At 51.5% G+C, this 27,743-nt stretch overlaps 1 protein-coding gene across 2 annotated transcripts in view; it reads right to left on the minus strand.

Moving 5' to 3' along the window:
• The window catches only part of Pnpla1 (patatin like domain 1, omega-hydroxyceramide transacylase), a 33,308-nt gene extending 10,375 nt beyond the window's left edge, over positions 1-22,933 (minus strand). Inside the window, exons 1-4 of one of the 2 annotated variants that reach the window (XM_076860197.1) lie at positions 22,729-22,933; positions 3,091-3,323; positions 1,775-1,840; positions 599-808 (exon numbers count right to left, since the gene is read on the minus strand). In XM_076860197.1, the coding sequence (XP_076716312.1) occupies positions 599-808; positions 1,775-1,840; positions 3,091-3,323; positions 22,729-22,933 (714 nt within the window). Of the gene's footprint in view, positions 1-598; positions 833-1,774; positions 1,841-3,090; positions 3,324-22,728 lie in introns of those variants that run through there. The other variant, XM_076860198.1, reaches the window with a different exon arrangement.
• Positions 22,934-27,743: the final 4,810 nt, after the last annotated feature.

The raw sequence follows: 27,743 nt of genomic DNA on the forward strand, positions 1-27,743 counted from the left end.
TGTGACCTCTTATTGGCTGTGTGACAGGAAGCCCCTCAGAACCTCAGTTTCTTCGTCTGTAACATGGTGACAGTAATAGCATCTATGCAGAGGATGCTGGAGGGGTGATTTCCTGAGGCTTTGTCCATCAGGGTTTTTCTAGTCAATTTCTGGGGCTTTGCTGGCTGCATGGTCTCTGCCACATGCTCTCCTTCTGTTATTATTATTATTTTTTTTCCTAAACAGAACTTTAAAAATGGAAAACCACCCACAGTCCCAGGCTGCACAGAATCAAGGGACAGGCTGGTTGGGGCCACCTGGGCCCCGGCTTGCTGAGCCTGGCTGTGGCACCCTGATGTCAGAGCACAGGCGGTCCCCCCATCAGGTCCCCCATCAGGTCCCCCCATCAGTGCTACTGACATCACGCTGCTCTGCAGGGGAGGACGCTGGGTTTGGAAGAGCTCGGGGCTGGGGTCGCCTGTGGCCAGCCCCTGGCCAGGATGCAGGCTCTTGGAGGAAGTGGGTGGCTCTTCCAGGGGAGGTGGACCCTGAGTGGCCCACCCCGCGGCCGTCCCACCCCGGGCCTGCGCTCTCGCCCCAGACCCCTCCTGCCCCTCACCACCAGGTCCGGGGGGAAGAGGGCGTGGGTCATGCGGGTGATGTTCTCCAGGGAGAACTGGAAGGAGCAGTTGAACATGCGGAAGTCGTGGAAGATGGCCGGGCAGTCCCGGGGACAGATGTCCTGCTGCCCGCTGAAGGTGGAGATGGTGATGGAGTCGGTCCAGAAGGAGCAGGGCTGCATGCCCGTGAAGCCCCCGTCGATGTACCTCTGCGGGGGAGTGAGACACGCTGTCTGAGGCCCCGAGTCTCATCCTCCACCAGGAGGGCGCCAAGGGATTGGGACCATGGGACAGCAGGGCCAGAAGAGCCTTAGGGACAAGCCTTGAAACCAAGATGCTGTGGGCCAGTGATGTGCCCAAGGTCACTTGGTGGCTGCACGGTGGCTTTGGACTCCTAGCCCAGTGCTTGGACCCTGCTCACCCTCTGCTCAGGCATCTGAATGGTGCTGAGAGCGGGCTCCCAGGCCTGTGAGTGGGAAGCTAGAGACCCTGCCTCCCGGCACAGCCTGGCGGGGCCCAGCCTCACACCCCTCCCTCTGGGGCTTCTGTTTCTATGAACTGAACAAAGCAGGACAAGGACAGAGGCTCGGACACTGGGGGGCCTGCGAGGGAGCTGCTGCCACCCAGGGCCTTCCCTGAACCTCCCTTTCTCTGACAGAGGAGGGCGTGGGTTGGGCCCTCACTGCTCAGAGTGTGGCCCGTGACCCAGCAGCGCCAGGTCCCCGGAGGCGGGTTAGAGGCACAGACTCTCGGCCCTCCCCAAACACCATGGATCAGAGTCTGGGCTGGTTTTATGAGATCCTCCGAGGGACTCAGAGGGTCACGGGAGGCTCTCTGGGCACCGGCTCACCAAGCTCCAAAGATCCCCATCGCTCAAGTTCCCAGGTCCCAGCGTCCCAGGATCCGTCTGTTGGGTCTGGGAAAATCCCAGGGTCGAGCCTTGGTTTGCCGGCTCCGGACGGCTGGTGAGCCCAGACAGCAGCCGCGCCCGTCGGGGAGGCTCATCTTAAAACCCCAGAAACCACCCGCATGGGGAATTCAGAGAGGAGACACTTTGCAACTCGAGGCCTCCTGCTGGGCCTGGAGACCACCCCCCTGCCTTCCCAGATGTGGGTCACGGGGACCCCGAGGTGCCCTGGGTCCCGCTCGTCCCTCTCAGCACTAGGAGCACTCACCACGCCGCGGTAGGTCGGGGGGATGAAGCCGCAGTACACGGGGACGAAGCAGCTGCAGTACAGGGCCTGGGGGGGAGAGCAGGGCTGAGGTGTGACAGGCCCTGGAAATGGGGGGCTCACCTGAGGCCACTGGTCAGTTGGCCACCCCCAGCCGCACTTCCTTAAGCCTAGGGCGCAGGTGCCAGCCTGGGAAGCAGAACCCCAAGTTCGATTCCTGGCTTAGCCCTAACTAGCTAGTCCTTGGTGACCTCCTTGGTCAATTGGGGCCTGATGTCCCAGCTTGAAAGGGAGAGAGTAGCCTCAACATCACCAGGACCCCAGAGGATGCCAACCTTCCCTGAATCCAGTGGGATTCAGTTACCATTAATCCACATCTGCCCTGGGCCAGGCCCTGGACTCAGAGGGGTGGAAATGCTCACAGGCAGGGAGGAGTAGGGAGGACACAGTGCAGTGGGGTGACAGGTGTACACAGGGAGGTGAGCATAGCTTTTTGGCCCCAAAGAAGGATGCAGAGCAGGGCAGGGCAGGAGGCGATGAAGGAAAGTGCCCTTATAGGGAAAGCGGGGCAGGCAGGCAGGAAGGAAGCCCAGACAGAGGGCAAGCAGGTGCAAAGGCCCTGGGGCCTGGTTTGGGTATGGTCTGCTATGGTGGGCTTGGTAGGAGCAGGAGTTGGGGACAGGGAGAGAAGATCATGGCAGTAAGAGATGAAGTGGGAATGTGGGCCTGAGAGGGCAGGACTAGAAGAATAGGGTGATAACCCAGGGGACACGAGCTGTCCACTGCCTGTTCGCCCCAGGATCGGGCCAGGAAGGGGAAGTGAGGGTGCAGTAGCAAGGCCCTGATTGGGGGAAGGAAGGCATAACCCCTTTGTCCTGAAAGAAAAGTGGGCATATGCGCTGCACAGCCCAGCAATAGTGAGTCATAACTAAAATCTGAATCGGTGAGCTCAGCGCCGTGGCGGTCGGGGTGCGTGTGCACTTTCCAAGTGAGAACCCGGCAGGAATAAACTGGGGGTGATTCGGGAGGGGCAGCGACCAGGCTGGGTGTCCTGAAGGAGCTCCAGGATCAGCCCAGACGGCTGGGCGCGCAGCAGCGAGGACGGCGGAGCCCCGGGGACGTGGGAGTCAAGCACGGGGCCGCCTGGCTGGCCTTAGGTCTCTCTGTGTCCGTCTCGGAGATGCCAGAAGGGAAGAAGGACAGCGAGGACCGGGGAGGTGGGAGAGAGAAGGAAGGAAGGAAGTCGGGGGCCACCGGGGCTGTGCAGAGCCGGGCGGCCTCCTCCACCCGACGTGGCGTCCTAGGTCCCCGGGCCTTGCCTCGATGAGCTCCTCCTTGGACGTGTACTCGGAGACCACCACGCTCTCTCCGTCCGTGAAGCGGGTGAGGCCCACGTGGAGCTTCCCGGAGGCGAACTTGTAGGAGTCCTCGGGCAGGACCTGGTACAGGAACTGCCGCATCATCTGCACCATCTTGCAGGACGGGGACAAAGGCCCCAGGAAGAACCTCTTCACCTCGGCCAGACCCTTGTTCAGGAACCTGAGGTACACTTCTGGGGAGGAAGCAGAGGAGAGGGGGCGGCTTCACCCAGGGCCTGTGGCCAGCGGCCAGGAGAGGTCCTGATGACCTCTGAGAATGTGGAAGCCTAGAACAGTGAAGGCCAGAGCTCTCAGGAATGGGCCACTGTGCGTGTGAGCCAAGCCCCTGGACCCAGAGAGCCCAAGGCTAGGCTGTGACAGAGCCCGACCCACACTTCCAGTCTCTGACCAGGATGGGCTATGGTTGGCTTGGTAGGAGCAGGAGGTGGGGAGATCATGGGAGTAGAGGATGCTAGAAACCTTCCAGTCAGAGGCTGCGTTCTCTCACTCTCTCTCAACTTAGCATCAGGGTGGAAATAGCTCTGAAAAGGATTGCTAAATCTCTTAAACAAGTTTTTTTTTTGGGGGGGAGGGGGTAAGGAGGGTGGTGCTGGGGATTGAACCCAGGGCCTTAAAGGGCCCTGTGCATGATCAACATGTGCAATAAGCCAAATTGCCAGACCTTTAACAAATATCTGATGGTAAGACAGCCTCCACGGAAGACCTTTCTTAAAGTTAATGTCATGTAATAGCTACTTGGGAAGTTGTGTGGTTGTGAGCTCTCTGTCACAGGAGGTAACCAAGCAGAGGTTAGATAAGCACCTCTGTCGGAGAGCTTACTGAAAGGCTTCCTGCATGGGCAGAGGGCAAGGAGTCCTTCCAACTTTGAGATTCTCAAGGCACCTTGCAACATGTCTCCAGGAAGTCCCCACAGTGTGTCTTACTCTCCTGTTCATCCACAGAGCAGCTGAGCCAGAAGGTTAAGTGAGCTGCCCTAGGTCAGACCCAGCCGTGAGAACAAACTGAACGGGGATGCTTCTCCTCTCATGATTTCCAATTCACAGCTTATTCCGTTTTATAGATGTGGAAACAGAAGCAGAGAAAAGCTAAGTGTCTTGCGGGAGGCCAGACACCAGGCAGTAGTTTTTCTGACTCCAAAACCCAGTCTTTGAAAACCCCCTGGATTCTGGACTGATCCCAGGGATGAAGAGGCTGGGGGGGGAGCCTGGGTTGCCATGGTGACGGCCTTCTCTTGCCAGCGTTCAGCATCGCACCTGCATCTGTGTAGTAGGGACGGACCTGAGCAAGCAACCCCGCCTCGCAGCCGTCACCAGGGACGGCGCTCCCGGGAGGTGGGGAGCCCTGCAGTGCCAGCCGGCTCAGCCTGACCATGTGCCGACAGGTGCAGTGTCTCCCCCCAGGGCGGGTGTCGCTGACTCAGGGGCAGGTTATGAAGCAGGTTTGGACACCTAGCTGTTGGGTCACTGAGATCTCTCCTGCAAGACTGGTTAGGATAGAGTCAAACCAGGCCGGGGACACTGTTTTTGGAATTCTTAATGAGCGTCTACCACCTGGCAAAGGTCAATGACCTTTCCCAGTGCCTGGGGCCAGGAGCCCTGATTCAGCCTGGTTTCTGGCAGAGGCACCCCTGGGAGGATCGAAATGAAATTTGTTCTTGACACACAGATCATACCTGCTCATGGTGGAAAAAATAATTTTAGAAAACGTAGATAAGCAAAACAAAACAAAACAAAAAAACACCAAAATGTCTTAGAATTCCTCCACCCAGAGATTACCACTTGGCCTCTCTTCTTAGACTCTCGATTTTATTTTTATTCTAACTTATAGGAAGCCATGCTATATCCACTATTTATGATTCGCTTTTTCCAACCAATATATTGTGTTTTTTCCCAGTCAATAAATATCTACTTATAATGTAATTTTAAAAACAGTGTGGAAAGCTTTATAAGATTATACCAGTATTTATTGAGCAGGTCCCCTACAGGGGGTTTGGCTAATTAGTTTGTTTCCTTTTTTCTTGGCTTTTTGACCTTTCTATTTTTTTTTTAATATTTATTTTTTAGTTCTCGGCGGACACAACATCTTTGTTTGTATGTGGTGCTGAGGATCGAACCCAGGCCGCACACATGCCAGGCGAGCGCGCTACCACTTGAGCCACATCCCCAGCCCCTTGACCTTTCTAAATAATGCCGTGATGAACATCTCGACCTAAATTCTTTGCCCAAGTCCTTAATTGTTTTCCCGAGGATGAATTCCTAGAATGCTGGGTCAAAGGTATGCATTCTTAATACCTTGTAAGGCTTATTCAATTGTGGCTTAGTATATTATTCATTTCCTGTCAACTCTCAGCTATTCAGGGGTGGGGGCAGGTGACAGGGAGCAGCCAAGACGTTCCCAAGGAACTTATGTCTGAAAATGGTCCAGTCTGGAAATTAGCAATACCACAGCCCGAGTCAGGTGGCCCAGGGGGGATGGAGAGGCAAGATGTCTGATCCTCCCAGTCGGGGGCTCGGCTTCCAATTCTTTCTTGCTGCTTACTTGAGCCACGAACCAAAGGACACCTTTCTCTCCGCATCTTTGTGCTCCTCTCCAAGTCTCTGTCTCAATCTTTGGAGTCTCTAACTGTACCCCCTGGGTCGCGCTCTCTCTTCCACTCCCTCCTTTGCCCCTCTCTTCCCACCTGGGGGAGAAATAACTAGATCTTCTGGTCAGACAGGTCTCCATTGGTAGAAAGCAAGTGTTCAGCACAGCAACTGCTGGGTTCTGAGCGGAGGGATAAGTTTAGCTCACTTCTCTATGCGTCTGTGTGCTTTCCAGAAACTTCTCCCACTTAAATGCCTCCTTCCAAGCTGCAGGCTGCCAGGATGTGGGATGTAGGGACCCACAGTGACTACAGTAGCCCCTGGCCTGATGTGTCCTGGTCAGGAAACTCAAGATTGGCTGCTCACAGCCCCAGCCCACACTAGTCACGTCCATTTCTGCTCCGAGGAGAGTCTCCCTCTCTTCTCAATGGCTGCCACTGTGCTTTGCCCATAGAAACCTTCCCTCCAGGCTGGGAATCCCCCAGGGGCCATGCTCTCTGTGCCACCCAGTGTCCTGGGACATTTTATGGGTGCTCAGTGTGTGAACAAAGGAAAAACAACACCTAAGGGTGACGGAGATGTTCCCAGGGAAGCGCTACTGGACTTAATCACCCAATAAAAGCTTGGAGCAAGGTCTTCCCTGATAGATGGACAAGCAACAGAATTAACTAAATAGATCCATGTGACCGACTCACCAGGTTTTATGAGTCTATTGTGCCAAGAAACTTCAATGGAAAAATAAGAAAAGAAGATTCAGGACAGGGAGATTTGCAAGGGCACCTGGGTTTTCAACCACTCAGGAAGTTTCACTCTTTTCTGTGACCACATCTATTTCTTGGAAAGAGCTCAGGCAGATTTGGTTCCAATCCCAGCTTCACCACAGGCTATCTGGGTTAAACAACTTTATTCAACTTCGATTTTGCTATCAGTAAAATGGGGGATAAGGATCCCCACTTTGCTGGATGATGAGGTAGATAGTTTTAGTAAGTATTCAATATTGATTAGGCCAGTGATTCCCCAAATGGCCATGGGCCAGCCTGCTGGATGTTTCTGACTCTGGACCGTCTAGTCCGAGGAGCATGCAGGGAGGGGGTGCTGTGTCAGAGGAGCACAGCCGCATTGGCTACACCTCCTGTTCTGTCAGCCTGGGGGAGTGTACAGGCTTGCTACGGGAAGCGAGGGCGAGAAAAATCAATGAAAGGAAAGAAAAAGGATAGGAATAATCTGGTATGTGTTTATCTTCTTTAAATGTGCAATGCTTCTCTTCTCTACAAGGGCAAGAATGGGCTCTGTCTCGTCACCCTCTTATCCCCAGCATTCCTGGGACATAGATAGGCACTTAATAAACACAGATGTATGCACGAATAGGGAATAAATAAATGTCAGCAATCGAAGGACCCTGAGGTCCGGAAAGAGAAGTAACTATTCGAGATGAGTTAGAAGGTAAAAACCAAGGGCTTCTCTTCCCCGCCTCCACACGGCCTGGCCTCCTGCTAAGTGAAAAATCCTAGAAAGTCTGGCATTTGGAATCTGGCAATTTAAGCTGCTGGATATCCCGTTCCCAGGGCCCGAATTAGGTCTGCTGGGCGGGATGGATCTGCGGTGGAGGATGGGGCTGCAGGGCCCCAGGTCTAGGTCTCAGCGGACTGGTAACCTAGCAACAGCCTCCAGCTCCTCCAATCACCGCAAGGTACCACGCCACCAGCTCGCTCGCTCCCTCCCTCCACCCTCCGCATACCCCCCCACCCCTGATAGCAGCCAGTGATGCGTGCAGGGGAGGTCGGGGCTCAGCAGACCCAGGGGAAGGTGCCTGTGAGCAAAGCATTCCCAGGAAAGCCCTGGAAATTCTCAGAATCCCTGCATGGAGAACCTGGGAGGCTGCGGTTCCTACCTGTTCCCAAATTGCAGGCTGAATTCTCGTCTGCATTTTCCTGTGGGTATATCTTGACTACCCATCTCCTCTATAATAATAATTATTATGATGATCCTCACAACAGTGGTTTGCCCAAGCAGGCTTTCACGTTTATAATCTGTTTATCCTCACAGTGACATCTAGCCCCTGAGGGGCAGTGACCTCAGTTTATTCACATTTTATTTCTACCTGACACTGTAGAGGCATGGATTTAACAACAGTTTGGCTTAAAGCTATAGTGTCACTACTGGAAGGTTCATAGCACCTTCTGGGCAGCAAGTAGTCAGGGAGCCCCTTGTTCAAAAGAGATCTAAAATGGAAACCCAGTATCTAGAACACCTGGCACATGACTTCAGGGGTGAAGCTAGCTGGGGTCCTACACTCTGTCCCATCGCCCCTCTCCCCTCCTTTGGAAGTCCCTCAAAGGCCAATAATTTTAAGAAGCAAGGTCACAGCTACTAATCCAGACTATTTCTCTCATTTTACAGGTGGGAAATCCAGCCTAGAATGAAGGTTAAGTTGATAAATATTGGATGGATGGATGGATGGATGGATGGATGGATGGAGGATGGAGAGACCCTAGGTTACACAGTCTATGTTGGCAGAATCAGAACTAGAATTTATGTGTGAAAACCAATATTCTCCTGTTCTGTTCTGAACGCACCATAGGCTTTAGTCAAAAGTAAAACAGCTCTGACCTGTTTAGTACTTACAACAAAGTGAAATCAAAGCAATACTTTTTGTGTGAATGTGGATAGCAACAATCCTCCACACCGGCCTGACTGAGGAATTGAGCTTAAAATTTTGGATTATTCTCCTGTCAGGTTGCGGTGGGAACAAGAGCCCCTCCGGCAGGTTCACCTCCTGGGTTTCCAGCAACCTGTCTCCAGGCCTCTTCCCTCCTCAGGTACCAACCTGTCCCAGGGAGCCTCCTCCTCAGAATCCAGGCACAATCTCCCCACAGTCGTTGCACGGGGTCTTAATGATCACTCCAAAGCGAACCAGCCAGAGAGGGAGTGTGTCTAGAAAGTTCTCTGGGAATTCATGATATTCTTAGGGCCATTGCCCCTCTTTTTTTTTCTCCTGCTTTTGGTTGGTGGGCCCAGACGTCTCTCTGGGCCCAGATTCTCCCCGGACTCCTGAGGGGACCCTGGCAGGAAGCAACAGCTGAGAACTCGTCCCCCGCCTGCTCTTGGCATTCCTTTGTCTCCGGTGTGCAATCAGGGACCTGCAGGTGAACCTTTGCCACGCAAGACATCAACTCCGAGCACCTCACCCGGGAGTCTCTCTAATCAGGTGCCACTGCCCAGATAGGCCCAGGCCTCCCTGCAGAACTAGGGTTCCGCCCTCTCCCACAGCTGTGATAATTAGGGCTCATTTTTTTTTGCTGATGGGAGTGATTGACAGCCACAGCTGCCTGAGGCTTCTGTTGGGGGGATCTGCTGCCCATCTTTCAGCCCTCATGAAACCACCGACCTTGGTCCTACCTCGGCTGCTCTCGAGGGCCCCCCTTTTTGGTACCTCCTTGGTGCCTGCCACTGTGCCAGGCTCTGGGGCCTCATCACCCCATTGAATCCTCATGACACTCCTTTCAGGTAGTACTGCAGTTATCTCATCTTCACAGATGAGGAAGCCGAGGCTCAGCTGATCACCTGCCCAAGGTTATGCAATGGGAAAGCCGCAGAGCTGGCCTCCATGTCCTGAGGGCCCCGGAGCCAACGCTGTTCCCATGATGGTGGGCTTCCGCCGCCAGGGACACTCCCTTCGTCCCCCAGAGCCTCCCGTTCCCACTGTGAGACGACGGCCGTGGGGATCTGCTCTTCCAGGTTTGGTAGGGTCACCTCCTTAGGCTACAGTGGTCCCGGAACCTCTCAGGAGAGCCCCAACCAGAACCCAAATCCCGTCTCCTCACATGGGCTCCTCGGGCGTAAGGCCCTTTCCCAGCTCAGAAAGCACTTTGCAAAACCCCTGCCCCACTACTTTTATTTTTTTTTTTACCATCTCTCAGACCTTGACCTCAGCCTAGCTTGAGATGGGCCTCTTCCATAAAGCCTTCCCTGGTCTCCCCACACTTCGCCCTCTCCACTTCCCCTGGACAATTCATGTGGTGCTTGTAATTTGCCCAGTTATCCCAGGCGGTCCTGAGCCAGGGGGAGGGGGCTCAGGAAAGCCACTTGGCCAGGGTCCAGTGGGGCAAACCACAGAGCCCTTCGTCCATCAAGCCTGCTTCTAACTCTTGCCCCACGTGAATGGACATAGACCCTGCGTTGGGCTGGAAAGTGGAGGTTTCCTTATGTGGCAGAGTCAGGAGGACGGCATTGGGTCCCTCTCAGGACCCAGGAGTCAAAACCTAATTGCCACAGCAGCCCAAGAAGTCTGGAAGTCTCTTTACCACTTGTTTGTGTGTTTTGCCCACAGAATAGGAAACAAAGCTCAACTATCTTTTCAGATTTGATCCCAAAGTAAAGCAAAGAAAACAATTTTTTAAATATTTATTTTTTAGGTGTAGATGGACACAACACAATGCCTTTATTTTTATGTGATGCTGTGGATCGAACCCAGGGCGCCAAGGGAGTGCTAGGCGAGCACTCTACTGCTGAGCCACAACCCCAGCCCCAGAAAACACTTTTATTATAATACTAAGTGCACTGGTTTAAAAATGAATGCACTAAATGCAGTATGGGGTCCTGGGTTAGGTCCAGGGAAAAAGAAAGGCTGTTGGTAGAAAAACAGGTGAAATCCTAATAAAATCTGCAGAATAGTTAATAGTAATGGACCAGCACTGGAGTCTTGGTGTTGACAGGTGTACTGTGATTATTTCAGGTGTGAACTCAGGGAAACTAGGTGTAGAACATCCAGAAGTTTGTGTCCTAACTTAACTTTTCTGTAAATCCAACATTATTTCAAAATAAAAAGTTAATTGCTATGGGCTGGGGCTGGGGCTCAGTGGTAGAGCGCTTGCCTGGCATATGTGAGGCACTGGGTTCAATTCTCAGCACCACATATAAATAAATAAAGGCTCATCGACAACTAATATATATGTATATATACACATATATATAAAAGTTAATTGCTATTAAATTTTCAAAAAACACAGATAACAAGCAAGGCTGTTATACACACAGCGCCAGGTGCTCAGATGCTGATGCTAGGAGCGTCTGTGCTAGGAGCGTCCGTTCCTCCTGTGTGACCGACATACGCAGAACTTTACCAGGTCTTCCATCCAAGTTCTAATACATACAAAGGATTATTTGGGGGAAATATACCTTTATCCATTTGGTTGGAGAGATTTAAATGCATAAATGTATAAATGAGTGAGTTGGAAGACACTGAACCCAGTGTGGTTATAACCACACAGTGACACCATCTCTATAGCATTTTATAAAAAGCCCTTGTTGTATTTGTCATGCCACTTTAGTTCACTTTCTTGACCGATGTGTAAAGGAGTGCTTGACCTCTGGAGTTTAGCAAGAAAGCAATCATGGGGCTGGGGCTGGGGCTGGGGCTCAGTGGTGGAGCACTAGCCTCGAAAGTGTGAGGCACTGAGTTTGATCCTCAGCACCACATAAAAACAAATAAAGATATTTTGTCCATCTACAATATACATATATATAACAAAATAAAGCAATCATGTTGCTTAACAAAGCAACTTCTGAAATCGTGATTAGAGAGGATGTAAACCCTAGAAATTTAGAGGAATTCCCAGGGCTGCCTCTGTGGTATCAACCTGAGAAGATGATTTAATCTCTCTAATCCCTATTTCCTCATTTGTAAAATGATCGTAAATGTGGTACCTGCTTAATAAGGTTGTGAGGGAATTAAAATAAATGGTGCGTTCAAGCAGTTAGCACAGTACCCGGCACATTCTAAGTGCTGGAGATTCTAAATGCTTGGTAAATAGCTATTATTACCATGACGCTAGAATGTGAATGGGAACAGAATATCTTTTTTTGAAGGAAAACACTGCCATCTCAGGCAGATAAAAAACTCTGGCTCTGGGGATGATTTTTAATGAAGACATTTTGATTCTGAAAGTGTACCCAGCAGCCAGGACTGAAATCCAAGTTACATCTGGGACACACACACACACACACACACACACACACTCAACAGGAATAAATGGAGGTTCTCATTCATGTCTTAAAGAACACAGGAGAGACTTTCAGCCTCAGCGATACGGTGGGCTGAGCTAAAAGGAACCTCCGTAGCTTCTGGGAAAACAGCTAAAAGCTCAGATTAAAATAAAGTGCAAATAAAATTGCAAGCCATGGTTGAACTCATAAGAAAGGAAAGAAATGAAGATGGACCAGATAGCTGGTGCCAAGAGAAGGAATGACATGCCTGGTGACTGCGGGGCTATGATGGGACCAGAAACTGGCGGGGCCGGGGACCCTTGGTTGGAAGCTGGGTCAGGGGGGTGGGGTCCAGCAGACCTCTGCTTGGACCTGCCCACACTGCTGGACCACTGAAAGGCACCAGTGGCTTTGGGTGAAAAATAACAACCTCCGAAGGAATTAACTGGAAACTTGGTTCCAAATTGGTGATGACCCTGGGGTGCCCCGCCTAGGCCCACACAAGCCAGCTCTGATCCAGCCTTCCACCGCCCAGGCCACACAGAATTCCTACAGAAAACCCAACTCCTCTGGCAGATGAGCTCACCGTTGCAAGTTGGATTCTAGTCATGTTGGTTTGTTTTAATAGGTTTTCTAGGATATGGTTCAGTTCAGTTTGAAAATGTTCTTTATTTCAAGATAATCGTCTCTCCACTTGCTGACCCATTAACTCAACATCCGGGTGTCTAAAGCCTATTGTGACTTATTTTGTGACTGATACTGGCCTGGCATGGCACCAGGGGTGCCCACTTTTTGTCCCTCACTGAAATGTCTGAGTTATCAATGGGGAAACAGAAGGCAAGGCGGGTCCCTGGCCACTCAGGGACCCTGGGCACTTGGTGGCAGGGCCGGAACTCCAGCCCTGCCCTCTCCCTTCCTGAGAATTGGGTTCTCCATCAGACCTGGCGGTGTCTCATTCTCCAACTGAGTGACAAAGACAGGCACATGGATGACCAGGGAGAGGAATGACCAAAGCCAAGGTCCTCAAGAGTCGCCTGCTCTTCCCAGCGCCCTCCCTGGAGGCCCACTGGATGCACTGCCCAGCGTGTACCTGAGCCACCAGCCAATGACAGTAACTTCAGCCACGCTTGGCTCCAGGCCCCGGGAGGCCTAGGATGCCAGGAGCTGCCTGGGCAACACTGGAGCCAGGTTGGGGGCTGGTTAAGACCTTTGCCATGTCCTCTGCCTCCAGGGAAGGAGTCGTGCTGGGTCCTGGGGGTCCCCATGTGCGGGCTGGGGCCCCCACTGCCCCTGACTTTGCAAGGCTCATTTGAAGCCTGTTTTCTGTCCAGAAGAAGGAGCTGGCTTCCTGAGAAGGCAAACAGGTTTGTTTGTGTGGCTGGCAGCGAGGGCACCTGTGGCCTCAGCCTGGAACTCTCCTCCCTCCACCCACCTCCCAGAGGCCGACTCCGACCAGCCCACCTGAAACTGCACCCCGCATCACCTCCCACTGTCACCCTGCCTGGTGTCTCCAGAGCCACCCCACCCCGGCCTTCTGTTTAGTTGTCCGTGGTTGATTTCACCTACAGAAGGTCAGCCTCCTGAGGGTAGGAACCACCTGTTCTGCTCAGGGCTGGATCCCCAGAGTGACTGGATGAATGGCCCATTTCATCACGGCCAGATAGACAGAAACCGACCCTCAGCCTCTGTGCACCTTAAAGGGATTAGGACTCAAAAAGTGGTGCTTTGGGTTTAGTGTTCGCCTCAAAATTCATGTGTCAGAACCTTATTTCCTCAATACAGCAGGGTTGGGAGGTGGGGCCTAGTGGGAGATGTGTGCGTCACGGGGGTGGAGCCCTTAAGAATGGATTAATGTCTTTATTGATGGATGGGTTAGCTATCTATCTGTAGAGTTCAGTCTCTTTTTCTCTCACACACTCCACTTCCCACCATGAGTTGAAGCAATACAACCAGAAGCCAAGCAAATGTTGGCACCATGCTCTTAGACTTCTAGAACCAGGAGCCCAAATAAACCTCTCTTCTTTATAAATCATTCAGTCTCAAGTGTTCTGACACAGCGTCCAAAAAAGTGACAGAAACAAATGGTTTTCAAACTTAAAAAAAAAAATGCTAAAAGATTTTCTTTAAATTAATTTAGAAAGAGACCCCATGTATGAGATAGACAATAGCAGGTCTATATTAAGTTGAAGCCTGGGCTTCAGGTGTGTCCTCCTCCTGATTTTCTTCCCCATACACAGAACTCTGGGACTCCTTGGAATACAGTTTGAAAACTATTGACCGAAGTGAGGTCCACTTCCATCTTGTCACTTCCTCTACCAGAGTCTAAATACAATCACCTGAAAAATGAGGGAATCAGATCCACGGGCCTTCCTCCTTCAACATCCTAGGGTTATATGCCACGTCTATAACTGAAGAATATTCTCCAAGAGCCAGGCAAACCCCAAAATAGGAATCAGAGCGATGCATTCGCTGTCCCTGCCAACAGACAGCAATCAAGCAGCTCTTGTTCTACGAGCCGCATGTGGGAGCCGTGGGGCCCACCAGGTCTGACCGGTCAACCCTTCATCTAGTTGATGAAACGAGACAGAACATTGGAAGCAATCAGAACAGGACAGCAGCCAGGGCTGGGGATAGGTGGACGGATTCTGTGGGCAAACTGGACATCATAGGCACAAGAGAAGGAGCCGGGTGAGGTGGGTGATGTCAGCCCCCACCGGCCCACAGACTGGCTTGATCCTGTGGTCGATGAGTCACAGTCTTGGCCCCAGGAAGGGGACAGAGGTCTCCATCATTTTAGATCACCAGTTATGGTTTGTGACAGAGACTGCTAGCTGTCCCCAATGTCCACTCTCCCCTCCTTTTAATGAAGCCCCAATGGCTGGCTGGACTCGTGGCTTTCCAAAGCGACGTCTGCACTCCCAGCCTCCTCTGCAGTCAGGGAGGGCCCTGTGACTAAGCTTTGGTCCCTGGGATGTGGGCCGCCAGGATGCGTGTCACCTCTGAGTCCTGCCCGGGGAGGGGAGGGGTGTGCCCTGTGTGCCCTCCCTTTCCCCCTTCTGGCTGCTGGAATGAGGACATGGCCCTCTGGGACCCCGGGAAGAGGCCACACCTGTGAGCGAGGTGATGGGAGGGGACTGGGTCCTGACACTGCGCAGCGGCCACACCAGCTGTGGGGGGTTGAGGACAAAGTCTCCAGGGCCAAGAGCCCCCCCTCTGTCTTGGTGAAGCCCCGGTGGACCCAACTAAGGCAGCTGACCATCAGCCCCTCGGGTTTGATGCCCAGGGCTTCTGCAGCACAAACCTGGGGGCACCATGGCCTCCCAGAGGGAGGCCGTGGGAGGGGAGACTCAGCTGAGAGTGGTGGAGGCCCAGGGGTTCCTGGAACCAGAGGGGTGGAAGGGGTGAAGGGGGCGTGGCTGCAGGGTTCAGACCACCGTAGGTTGGAACCCTAACTCCCTCATTGGTAAACTCCCCCTGGAGCCTCGTGAGAGTGATGTGCGTGGCCAGTCGGGCACAAGATCCAGGAAAATTCTGTAGCTTTTGTTCTCAGAATCCAGAGAGCTGTCCTGAGGTCAGTGCCCTTCTGGTCTTTGGGGCAAAGACCGGCCACCTACAGCAGACGGATTAAGGGCCTGATGGCAATTGGGAGGGCCTGAGAGGAGGGGACACGGGAGGTGGGCCTTGAGGATGGAGAGAAGGAGCCAAGACAGAGGAGTGAGGGGATGAGACCTCTAGAAGAGGGGACAGCATGCGCAAAGACACGGGACACGTCTTGCCCTTCTTCTGGACCTCGAGAAGGTTCCGAGGAGAAATGACTGGGTTGTGAGAGTCTCAACTGGTCAGTGGATTCATCCCCCCACGAGATTAACTGGGCAGTGACTGAGGGCTGGTCGGGTGTGGCAGGAGAAGTGGGTCCCTGGGGATGCGCCTCGGGCAGATGTATTTTGTATCTGGTGAGTGGAGTCTCCCTGCCTGGTCATCACGTGAGCCGCTTCCCTCCCCCACACTCTTCCACCTTGAGCCCTGAGGAATGGAGCTGGCTGCCTGTGGACTGAGACCTCTGAAGCTGTGAGCCCCAAATAGACTTTTCCTCTTCTACAGTTGGGTTTGTCATGTTTTTTAGTCACGTAGCAGAAAAAAAAAACTGACTAAAACTCAGCTCAGTCCTGCCCTCCCCTCCCCCAGCAGGGGACCAGTCACTGCACAGCTGCCTGCCCTGCTCAACTTTGTGCTGCATCCACACCGACCAACCTGTGCCCCCCGGGGCCACTCTGCAGGCACGCCCCTTTATCTATAGAGAGAGAAATGAAAGCTGTGCAGAAGCAAAGCCAAGAGAAGGTACATGCAACTTCTTTGTGAGTTTTAAATTATTTCAAAAAATTAATAAAATGATCTGAAAACCCTATTACTAAAACAAAGCAATGTTGGGAACATAGAGATGACATTCGGTTTTTTTTCTATGTTCTCTATGCCACAGTTAACTGTGGCATAGAGAACATAGAGGTTTGTTATATTGTTCTGTGCAATATGGTTAAAAATTTTCCATATTAAAAAAAGTTTAGGGGCTGGGGTTGTGGCTCAGTGGTAGAGCGCTTGCCTGGCATGTGTGAGGCACTGGGTTCGATCCTCAGCACCACATGAAAATAAAGATATTGTGTTCACCTATAACTAAAAAATAAATATTTTTTAAAAAAGTTTAAAAATGGACATGAATGTTCACAGAAGCATTGTTCATTATAGCTAAAAGTAAAAACAAGGCAAATGTCCATCATCTAATGAAAGGATACATAAAGGTGGTATGTCCATTCAATGGAATATTACTCAGTTGTGAAGAGGAATAAAACACTGACCCCTGCTACAACCCGATGAACCTTGAAAACATTATGCTAAGTCAAAGAAGCCGGAAACAAGACCACATATTATATGACTCCCTTTATAATATATGTCCAGAGTAGGTAAACCTGAAGCGACAGAAAGTAGATGAGTGGCTGCCAGAGACTTGGGGGAATGGAGGAGTTAAGAGGTGACAGCTAAAGAACATTTCTTTGGGGGATAACTTAAATGTTCTAAGATGGATTTGTAGTTGTGATTTCACAACTTTGTGAATATGTGAAAAATCACTGTGCTACATATTTTAAAGGGGTGAATTGGATGGCATGTGAATTATACTTGATCCAAATTATTTTTTAAAGTGGTGGGGGAAGGGGACAGGAAGAGAACAGCCACAGGAGCCTCTGTACCTCACGACTCCTCAGTTCCTCAAAGTGGGCTGTGGGGATGGGCTAAGGGGACTTGGAGGCCAGCATTGGGCCTGCTCAGCTAGAGGACCTCTCAGAAACCCATCCAACCCAAAGCTGCTATAGAGAAGCTGTTTTTCTCGACCCTGAAAAAACCCACTTCCCATTAATAATCAGATCCAGAGACGTGGCTGGTCCAGTATGTGATGGGTGTGTTCCATGAGAGGCACCCCCGGCTCACCTCCACAGCCTGCTCAGACTCACGGAACCTCGCCCAGTGAGAGAGCTTGGCTTTCCAAACAGGACTTGGTCTCCCCCTTGACCGCACATGGGCACCACCTGGGGAGCCTTCGTAGCCAGGGATGGCCGGCGCTGCCCCAGATTACTTAGTGAGGGGAGAACCTGGCAGCGGAGGTGATTCTATGTGCAGTCAAGATCGAGAAGCATCGGGCTGGGGCTCAAAGCGCTGGCCTAGCATGTGGGAGGCCCTGGGTTCGATCCTCAGCACCACATGAAAATAAATAAATAAAATAAAGATATCGTGTCCATCTACAGCTAAGAACTACTTTTCAAAATCTTTAGGAGAAAAAATAAATAAAAGATGGAGAAGCAACAACACAGGGTCCTGATGAACAGTTTTCAATGACCAGAAAAGAATGTCAAAATTGTGACCCGGAGTATGCTAAGTATCCTGTCACAAGGGCTCCGTTTAGACTTTTACTCAGCCACAATATAAGCAAGGCTTTGTCACTGTGGGTTTCAGGCCGTGAGCTGGAGACCTTGGGTACCTGGAGCAGTGGCTGGGGGCCTTGCAGCCTGCTCGGGCCTCTCCGGGGCGTGGCGCTCTATCTGGAGACTTTCCCAGCCGTCCCGGGGCCCAAGCCCACCTCTCTGAAACCCCAACCTCAGCTGACCTGCTCTGTCCCCCACGCAGTGACACCATGCTGCCGCACCGAGTGGCTTTGTCATGTTGTCATGTTGTCCTGCCGCGTTCTTGCTCAGAGGCCTGGGTTCCTGCCCAACCTGCCTCCACCTGTCCAGCTTCCACTCACCCTCCATCACTAGCTCATCAGTTAATTCCAGGCGGCTTTCCATGAATGGAGGTGTTTGCTTATTGCTTTGCCTTTTAATTTTCTCACATCCAGTTGGAACTTTGTTGCGGGAGGCTTATTTGGTGGCTGCCTTCAAGTTCCAGTAGGCTGTCAGCGCCTGGAGGGCAAAGCAGTTTCATTTGGTTTGACATCTTTGCATCCTTGGCAGGACCTAGTATATGCTCAACTATCACTGTGGAAAGAAGGGAGGGAGAGAGCAAGGTCTTGCCATGCGATTTATATGGGAAGAAATGGACAAGCAGTAGCTTAAATGGGAATGGGATTTCAAGTCTACCGAAAATCCATTCTTCAGTAAGAAAAAAGTAATTTTTCAAAATGATACAAGTTGTATTTTGGAAAAATACAAGTTGGAGATTTTTTTTTAATTCTAGTTCAGATTGGAAATTTTGGAAGCCCACTCGTTGTCATGGAGACCACCATGTTAATCAGGTGGTCATCAGGTTAATGAATGAATGAGTGGACATTTGCTGCATCTCTGGTGAAAACCAGGCATGAACTAAAATCGAATTCCAAGCATGTATGGTTCTGTCAGGATGAACCCAACTATTATGTACGACTACACTGCTCTAATGTAAAAAAGAAAGAGGGCTGGGGTTGTGGCTCAGCGGTAGAGCTCTCCCCTAGCACATGCAAGGCACTGGGTTCCATCCTCAGCACCACAGAAAGAAAGAAAAGTTATCTAAGAGAGAGAGAGAGAGAGAGAGAGAGAGAGAGAGAGAGAGAGAGACTAACTCTGGTTACATGCATATAGCATTACTACTTATGCATAAAATACCAGATGACCTACTGACAAACTTTCAGAACTCTCGGGAGTGTTCAACAAGGTCCCTCAAAACAAGATCAATATGCAAAACCCATCAACCTTCCTTTTATCAGTGATAGTCCATTAGATCGGCCTCAGAAAAAAGAACTCGTGGCAACAAAAACTATAAGACCCTCAGAAACAAATCCAATAAAAGACACAAAATCTTTACTGAAGGACAAAAAGACCAGAATAGAGAGACAGATTCTATTTATAAATAGGAAGAAGCAATTTCAATCAAGATCCCAGCAGAGCGTTTCTCAGGGTAGGACAAGAATAATAGAGGCAGCTGGGCACGATGGCACACGCCTGAGATCCCAGCACTCTGGAGGCTGAGGCGGGAGGATCACAAGTTCAAAGCCAGCCTCAGCAACTTAGTGAGACCCTGTCTCAAAATAAAAATAAGACTGGGGATGTGGCTCAGTGGGTTAAAGCAACCCAGGGTTCAATCCCTGGTACCAAAAAGAAAAAAAGAATAAAGGCAATATTTGCAAAACAAAGAAGAAGGAATAGGAAGGGCTTGCCATATGAGATGTGTCCTTATCATACGGCTATGATGTTTAACACAGTGTCATTTGGTGCAGAAATTAGGCCACTTAGACTACAGAAACTTTGAGAGACTCCAAGGACAGTCTCATAGGAATGCAGGCACTTGAACACACCTGAGGCAGCGTTCTAAGTGAGCGGCAAAATGAGGAATTGGGTCTTTCCCCCATCCTACCAGCAAAATAAACTCCAGATGGATGAACCTAAATAGGAAAGACTTAAAACTTTTTGAAAGACATCGTAGAAGCAACCATGTAATGAAGGTTAAAAAATACAAACCGTAAGAGGAAAAGCTGGGTCCATTTGACTTTGTGAAAATTTTCTGAGTGACAAAATATAGCACAAAGAAAATGGCAAGCCTCATCGTAGGGAATCTAGGTGCAAGAGTTACAGCTGATAACCAGTGTAGGAATTCCTAAGGAACACCTAGAAGGTAAAGAAGAGGGTAACTCAGGAGCAAAACCCATACAGGGCAAGGTCATGAGCTGGCAAGTTACAGAGGAGGAGGGTTGGTGAACAGGTAGAGGCTTACCCTCACGAGCAATCCGGAAGCCAAATCCCTGAGGTCATTCCAGGTGTGTTAGATTGACACAGAACTTTCCAGTCTGACACTAGCAAGGAAAAATGACTCTGGGGGCGACAATTAGGGCTCCTACAGGCTTCTTGGGGTTAAATTGGTACAATTATTTTGGAGAGTCATTCAGCTAGATGGAGCTGATCCAGAACCTGCTGTCTACACAGCCAGCATGCCCGCCCTGACATACCAGCATGACTTAAAGGGGAGAGTGCAGACTCTGGCCAGACTGGGTTCAAATTCCAGCTTTTCCAAGTCCTGCTCATACGACCTCAGGCAAGTGATGTGAGCATTTCATGATTCAGTTTCCTCCTCTATAAGATGGGATAATAACCGTTTGCACTGCAGAGGTTGTTGTGAGGACTGAAGGAGTTAATATGCCAGAGACAGAGAACAGCGCCTGATACAGAGGAAGGGCCAGTTACTAGTAAATTACCCGGGAGTTCAAGTGCCTGACCCAGGCTAGAGGGACGTGGATGAGTCTCACGGGCCCTGAGTGGGGGGAGCGAGGCCCACCGCACCTCACCCTTCCCTGAACTTTGCATCATTAGGAGCAGCGCACATTCTGGACCTTGATCCCACAGATAGGAGGCCTTTTCCCAGGTTTCAGTGAAAAGGTTTTCTGTGGCCCAGGCTGGTCCATTGGGTGCCAGAGGCTTGAACTGCTTCACAGAGAACTCTGTGCTTAAAAATGATCTGGGGGCTCGGGAGACAGCTCAGTTAGTAGCGTGCCTGCCTCGCATGCACAAGGCCCTGGGTTCAATCCCCAGCACCACCCGCGCGCGCGCACACACACACACACACACACACACACACACACAAGATCTGGAACAATCCATGCTGACAGCACAGGCCACAGGAGGGGGAGTGGGATTCAGGGCAGCAGATTTCTCTCCATTCTATATACTTTCCTGTTGTTTGACTTTCACTTATTCCTTGTGAAAGGTTGAAAATAAAACATCATCTTGCACACACGAGGGTCCATGGGCATGGCTACTTTCTAAAAGCAAAGACTTCCAGCCAGCGGAGAGTGAGGTCCTAGCAGGGAGGCGCCCTGCCTGCTCTGGGGTAAGGCTGCTACCCCTTCCTCCTCACCTGATGCAGCTGGGCCTTTGGCAAGTCTCACTGGCTGTCCCTTCAAATCCAATCACTCTGGCCGTCCTCCTCCTCAACTTAGTTTCTACCTTGCCCAGCTCAGAGAGTGGACAGGTCCCAAGCGCCTGCCCACATACCAGGCACTTTTATGGGCCGTTCACTCATGTGAGCCCACTGAATCCTTAAGCAGCCCTGGGAAGGAGCCATATTCAGATCTCCCTTCTACAATGAAAAAACAGAGGCACAGACAGCTCTAGAACTCTCTTCCAGGTCCCAGGTCCCGGAACAGCAGGGCTGGGACCCCGTCTGTAGAGCATATGCACATGCTCTCTGCCACCTGCCCACGCTGGTCTGCATCCCAGCATGCCAGTGCTCACAGGAGCCAGATAAAGTCAGATGCCCCTCAATCCCCCCTCCCACTGTCTTCCTCCACTCCCCAACACCAGCCTCTAGGCTGTTTCTTTCTTTGCCCCGTCACTGCTTGGATGTCACCTCCCCCTAACCACTTATAGCCCCCGGCTAAATGCAGTGGCAGCCTGTAATCCCAGCCCTTCTGGAGACTGAAGCAGGAGGATCACAAGTTCAAGGCCAGCAATTCATAATTTATCAAAGTAAAAAATAAAAAGGACTGGGGGTGCAGCTCAGTGGTAAGTGACCCTGGGTTCAATTCCCAGCACTACCATTACAACAAATGATAATAACGATGTAAAATGAAATATGGTCCCCACTTTATCCTCTGTCCCTGTCCTGTTGAAATTCATTCTAGATTCTATCACTTCCTGACATTACATTACAAGCTTTCTTGTTTGAATGCTTATTATATTTCTTTTTTGTTGTTGTTGTTTTCCTAGAATTTCTGCTCCGTGAGGACCTGGAAGGTGAGCAAATGTCCCTGCTGCAGCACAGTGGCCAGGGGGCCCTTGGGAGGCGTCTGCTCCAGGCCTGGCCCTGTGGTCCTCCCTCTGGGTCAGCAGTGTGGCCCCTTCCTTCTAAGGACCATGGATCAGCCGGGCAGAGGATGAATTGAGAAGCTTCCATTTTCTGCCCTGACCCCTGATTTCCAGTCTCTCCCCTCTGGTCCCCTCCTGCCCTGGCCCCCACCCTCAAATCACATCTTTCCAGCCACCTGGAAAAGGTGAAAGATCCATCCTCACCTGATAGGTCTGACCTGTCACCCCTCCCAAAGGTATTTGCATTTGAAAAGAGGCCACAAAACCCCACCTGACTGTGTCCTGGCGTAACTCCTTGTAACCCCCCCCCCCCCCCCCGCCTGCCTTTTTTTTCTTGTGGTGCTGGGATTGAACCCCGGGCCTTGTGCATGCAAGACGAGTACTCTACCAACTGAGCTCTAGCCCAGCCCTTGGCATGACACAGGATATTTGAGAGCAATACTGTCTTTCCCTCACCCGGGGCCCTGAGTCACAGGGCAGCTCACAGGTAAGGACATTGAGGGAGAAGGAGAGATGCTGGGTCCATGCTCACCCAGCGGGTCAAAGGCTGTGACCCTGCAGACATCAAAACTGCCCACTGTCCCACTGACCCACCTCCTCCTTTCCTGCCTCCCAGGCCTGGCTTTGTCCCCAAAGCATCTCCAAAGCCTCCTCAGGCTCTGCTTGGACGCCCCCCTCCAGAACAAAGCCCTTACCCATCTGGATCCCGCAGATGACCAGGGCTGCTATCACAGCACCCGCCGACGTCCCTGCGAAGCGATGGGCTGTGTCCAGCATCCGAGGCGCCAGATCCCGAAGGGCATCCACAACCCCAGCCTGGTAGTAGGAGAGGAATCCACTGCCCGAGAAGGAGATGGAATGAGGGGTGTCTGGGTCCCCCTTGAACACCTGCTCTTCCATTGCCTCAGCCTCCGGCCTCCCACAGGGGGGAGGGACCACCGTTCAGAGCCTGCTTGCCTCAGCCTGGCCTGCCAATCCCTGTGGGAACTCGCTGTCAGCTTCCCTGCCAGCCCAGAGCCTGGAATGTGGCCGTCTCTACTGGGTTGGCCCGAGCACCCACGGGTGGTTCAGACAGCCACTGCCTGGGCCTGTTCAACTCTGCCAGGTGGCAGTCTCAAAGGTTGGAAAGGGGCCTCAGACTCAGGATCAGGTGCAGAAGGTCCTTCAAATCCATGAGCAGGGTCCTGGTCCAGCGACCCTCCGGCTGGCTTCACTGCCTGGCTGGATCCATCTCTGGCACCGGCTCCCCAGCCTTCTGCCTGTCTCTGGAACACCTAGGAGTGTTCACGGCTCGCTGCACAGGGCCATGCCCAAACAGGAGGATGCCACTCAACCTTCCACGAGAGGCTTTACACGCCCAGTTGCAAAACCTCTGCCAGTGGATCCGCGTGCGCCTCCCTCTTTGATGCGCTGCTGTGGTGTAGGAGTCACAAGCCACCTCCCTCCAGGACAGCATCCCCTCCCCCCAGAGGCGAGGCTGCCAGTGTGGGACACCCACCTCCCACGCTCCTCCCGCCCCTTGCCCCTCCCTGGATCCTCCAGGCTGTGTGGTTTATGGGATGTGCTTTATAATTATTTTTATTTGTTCTTACATAAGCATCCTTTTATTTATTCACTTGTTTATTCTCATTCTCATGTTAGGATCGCCACAGGCAAAACTGGAAAGGAAGAGAAGTTTGGCTTCAGGGCTGAGACCACCACACATTTCCACCTCTGAAGTCCTAGACCCCTTGGCTCTAGGGCAGTACTCTCTCCCCGAGCTTTTAGGCTACCTCTAAGTGTGCAGGAAGAAACCAACCTGAAATCTAGATCATCCTGAGTCTTTGGGATGCTCTTCTTCCCGCTTTGAAATGAGAAGCTGGAGATGGCAATATTTAATCCCCAGGATGAACAGCTTGGAAGGTCCCCTGTGGGTCCCCTGGGTCAGGGCAGAGATGTTTTGGCAAGGGAGATGGTGCGTGGGGACCAGGTTAGCTACAGGGGTGCCCTCTCTCCCTGGAGGATGGGTCTTCTTTAAAGGCCCCCAAATTTCACCACGAAGCACTAATGTGGAAAGACCACATCTCTCCACCTCTCCACTCCCCCAGACCACAGTGGCAGGGGCAGAACTACATTGGAGACAGCAAGTCCCCACCCACTTCCAGTGGAGGCCAGCCTCTGAGGAGGAGAGGTCGATGCCTTCTCTGGTCCTGGGAGCTTCACCAGCTCTGGTGTCCTCACTGATCGAAACCGGACTTCCACATTGAGGGCAGTGGCCAGGGTTCAGTTAGGAGGGCATCTTCTGTCTTGTGTTGATACAATTACCTCAGTTTGGGAAGAGAGCTTTTGATGAGACATGTGTGCAACAGAGAAAATGTGTGTGTGTGTGTGTGTGTGTGTGTGTGTGTGCACGCGCGCCTTCACGTGCCAGCAGAGATACAAGGCGAACCTCTGGGATGGAGACTGGGAGTGTGACAAGGTGGCCATGGGCTTTCAGAACAGCAGACCCCCCTTCCTGGGAAAGTCAGGTCAGTCCCCCTGAGAATCTGTGGGGCAAGGCCTGACCCAAGCTCCGCCCCCTAGCTCAGAGACAGGCACACAAAAGTGGAAGAACCAGAGCCCCGTCCAAGGCAATCTGTAATTAAGAACTCAATTGTGCAAGGCTGAGGTGGCTGCCGGCAGTTAAGAGGGGAGGAGAGCAGTGTGGGCTGACCGTCAGCCGGCAGTGTGAGGAGCTGTGGGCTGGGGTACTTAATGAGGGTGGGAGGAGGGACGCCTTGGGATAAGGATCACGATGAGCTCCTTACAGAGGAGGGAAATGGTGAGGGGCGCAGAGTCACAGGGTGAAAGGCTCCGCTCCGCTGTCTACAGGCAGTGGGATCCGTCTGATTCTCCACGCCTGGTTTTCCTAGTCTGCTAAGGACACAATAATTCCTGTGCTCCATGGTAGTAAAGCGGAAAGATAATGGCTGTGAATGCCTGGCAGGTGGTGTGCCTGTCATCAGAGAGTAGTAAAGTCCAGAGCCTCTGGAACCGATGGACCTGGAGATAAGGTGGAATAACAGATTGAAAGAGGAAAGCTGTGTCCAGGAGCCACACGCAGGGGGAGCCTGGAGCCTCCTGGGACAGAGGTGAGAGCAGGGCTGCAGAAGGAAGGAGGACCGCGGCAGCCAGGCCTGGGTGGCAGCTGAAGGAAGACCAGTTAGTGAAGCCATTGCCACAGAAGACTCCCGGGAGCCGGGAGGCTGGGTGGCTGGGCAGGGTGAGTCACAGTTGATGCTGCGATTTGGGGATTTGTGCCCGAAGGTAGGGAGGGGCAGGCAGCCTTTGTCAGATCTGGAGAAACTGGGGGTGGGGAGTGGGGGGTGGGGGTGATTTTACTTATAAGACTGTCCAAATTTGGCAGCCAGAGGTGTCAGGGATGGCTCCAGAGTGAGGGACAGGGACACTGCCATTAAGCGGGTGGAGAGGCAGGTGGAGGTGAGCACGAGGTCCCATTGAAGGCAAGATGGCTATGGACAAACATCTCTGCCGCAGTCTGGCTGGGCACAATTCAGGAGCCACTTGTCAAAAGAAACAAACTTTATTTTTAGAACCACACACTCCAAACAAAACAGCTCCTCAGGAAAAAACCCTCAGAGCCCAATTGCCACCACTGGCTTCCCACAAGCCACTCCCCCAACCACCAGCCTCTCCACCTCCCACAATCCTCCTGCTCTTGAGGCCGATTGGCTGGGTCGTGTGGGCGGAGCCAAAAAAGTCCCCCAATGAGCAGCTCTGTGGCCTGAAAGGGCAGGGAAACAGCCCAATGAGCATCACCGCAGAGGAGCCAATCAGCTAGATGTTGCTGGGGCAGCTGTGAGCCAATCATCAGCTGGCAGTCTGAAAGTTTGCTGGGGCCCCTTTGGCTGTGGCTCTCAACACATCTCCTTCCATGTCCTCCTGACAGTCCCAGTGAACCAGAAGCAAGGCCACCTGCTCTACCCGGGCTGCGGTGGCCTGTGTTCAACACTGCTGCAGGGAAGCATGGCCTCTTGCCAGCAAACCAGGAACCCACGACTGTACCCATGAGAAGGCCCCCGGGCTGTTAACCTGGACCCTCAGGGTTTCACGAGGGCTGCTGAGCAACAGGCCTCAGTGTGAGACCATTGAGAATGTTCAGCTCACTTCCCCTTGTTCCTGGTGTCACACTCAAAGCCCTCAGAACTTCGAGGGAATGGACATCGAGGAAGAATCACTTCCTGACACTTCTGCATTTGATTTGAAGAGTTGTGTTGTGATCTTCTCAGGTGTTTCTTAAAACCAAGTTTTCACTTCTCATATGACTCATCGGTCACATTCAAGAAACAAGACTGCTTATTGCATATAATTCCAACAAGACAACCCAAAATCAATGCACAGAGGCTGCAGCTGCCATAAATATGAGACTTATGCATAAGGTCTGCGAAGACTCGCGGGATTGCTCTTGGGAAGGAGGGTGTGTTTAGATTCCAGGTTGGCTTTTCAAAGATGGTACATCACCTCTGCTCACATCTTGAAAACAGAAATTTAGTGGAGAACCTGGTTGCTACTTGATACAAGAGTGTGAATGGCACAGCATCACCAATCAATATTATTAACAAAAATATTTAACCTGAATCTGAGGCTTAACTTCCTGTTCCCAATATATACCAAGTATGAAGGTACAAGTTAAATGCTTCTGGGTTCCAATAATTGGACAAATTGAGACTGTGGGGAGGACTGGCAGAAACCATGGCTGGCTACACAGCAGCTGCCTCCTGCCCACTTGTTCCTTGTCTGAATCTCTGTAGAGCAACTGAGAAGGCTGAGACCCAATTCCCCAGCCTCCTTTGCAGCTAAGGGTGCTGTTTTAGTCAGTTTTTTTCACTACTGTGACTAAAGGATCTAACCAGAACAAGGTAGAGGAGGAAAAGTTTATTTGAGGGCTCACAGTTTCAGAGGTCCATAAAAGGCTGGCTCCATTTCTCAAGGCTCTAAATGAAGCTAAACATCATGGCTGGAGAGTGTGGCACAGGGAAGCAGCTCATATCATGGTGATCAAGAAGCAGAGAGTCCAATGTCCTCCGATGATCCCAGCATCGATCAAGAACCATTCAAGAAGAATCAAGCTTGCATATGTGCTTGCTTTCTTGTTCCAACTTTTGGTCCATCCAAGCCATCATCCTAATGGTCAGTGCTGCCCACACTTAGGGAGGGTCTCCCTTTCAATTGGCTATCCCACGTGCCAATCATTCCTAGACATACCCTCATTGACACACCCATAAGCCTCTTAATCCTTGGTATCTCTTAATCCGATCAAGTTGACAATTCAAATTGACCATTACCAGTGCTGAAGAGATCCACTTTTAGGAGGAAACCTCTGGATGGTGCCTCAGGAAGATTTTCCTTATTTTCTCTTTCCTCCCCTATCTGAAAAATGAAATTCGGTTATCACAATTAATTGAATGGCCCTCTAAAACTGTGTAACTTGCCTTTTGAGGTGTGCAAATTAATTTTTGAATACTTGATCAACAAACATACAGGTGTATCCTCTGTGAGGTGCGAGTGTTCAAAAACTTTTCTAAAAGTCGGGAATTTTAAAATGTACAACTTAAGGGGCTGGGTCTGCAGCTCAGTGGCAAAGCGCCTACCTAGCATGCTGAGGCACTGGGTTCAATCCTCAGTACCATATAAAAATAAACAAATAAAATAAAGGCATTCTGTCCATCTA

The sequence above is a fragment of the Callospermophilus lateralis genome, chromosome 6, assembly GCF_048772815.1.
Source record: "Callospermophilus lateralis isolate mCalLat2 chromosome 6, mCalLat2.hap1, whole genome shotgun sequence".
NCBI lineage: Eukaryota > Metazoa > Chordata > Mammalia > Rodentia > Sciuridae > Callospermophilus > Callospermophilus lateralis.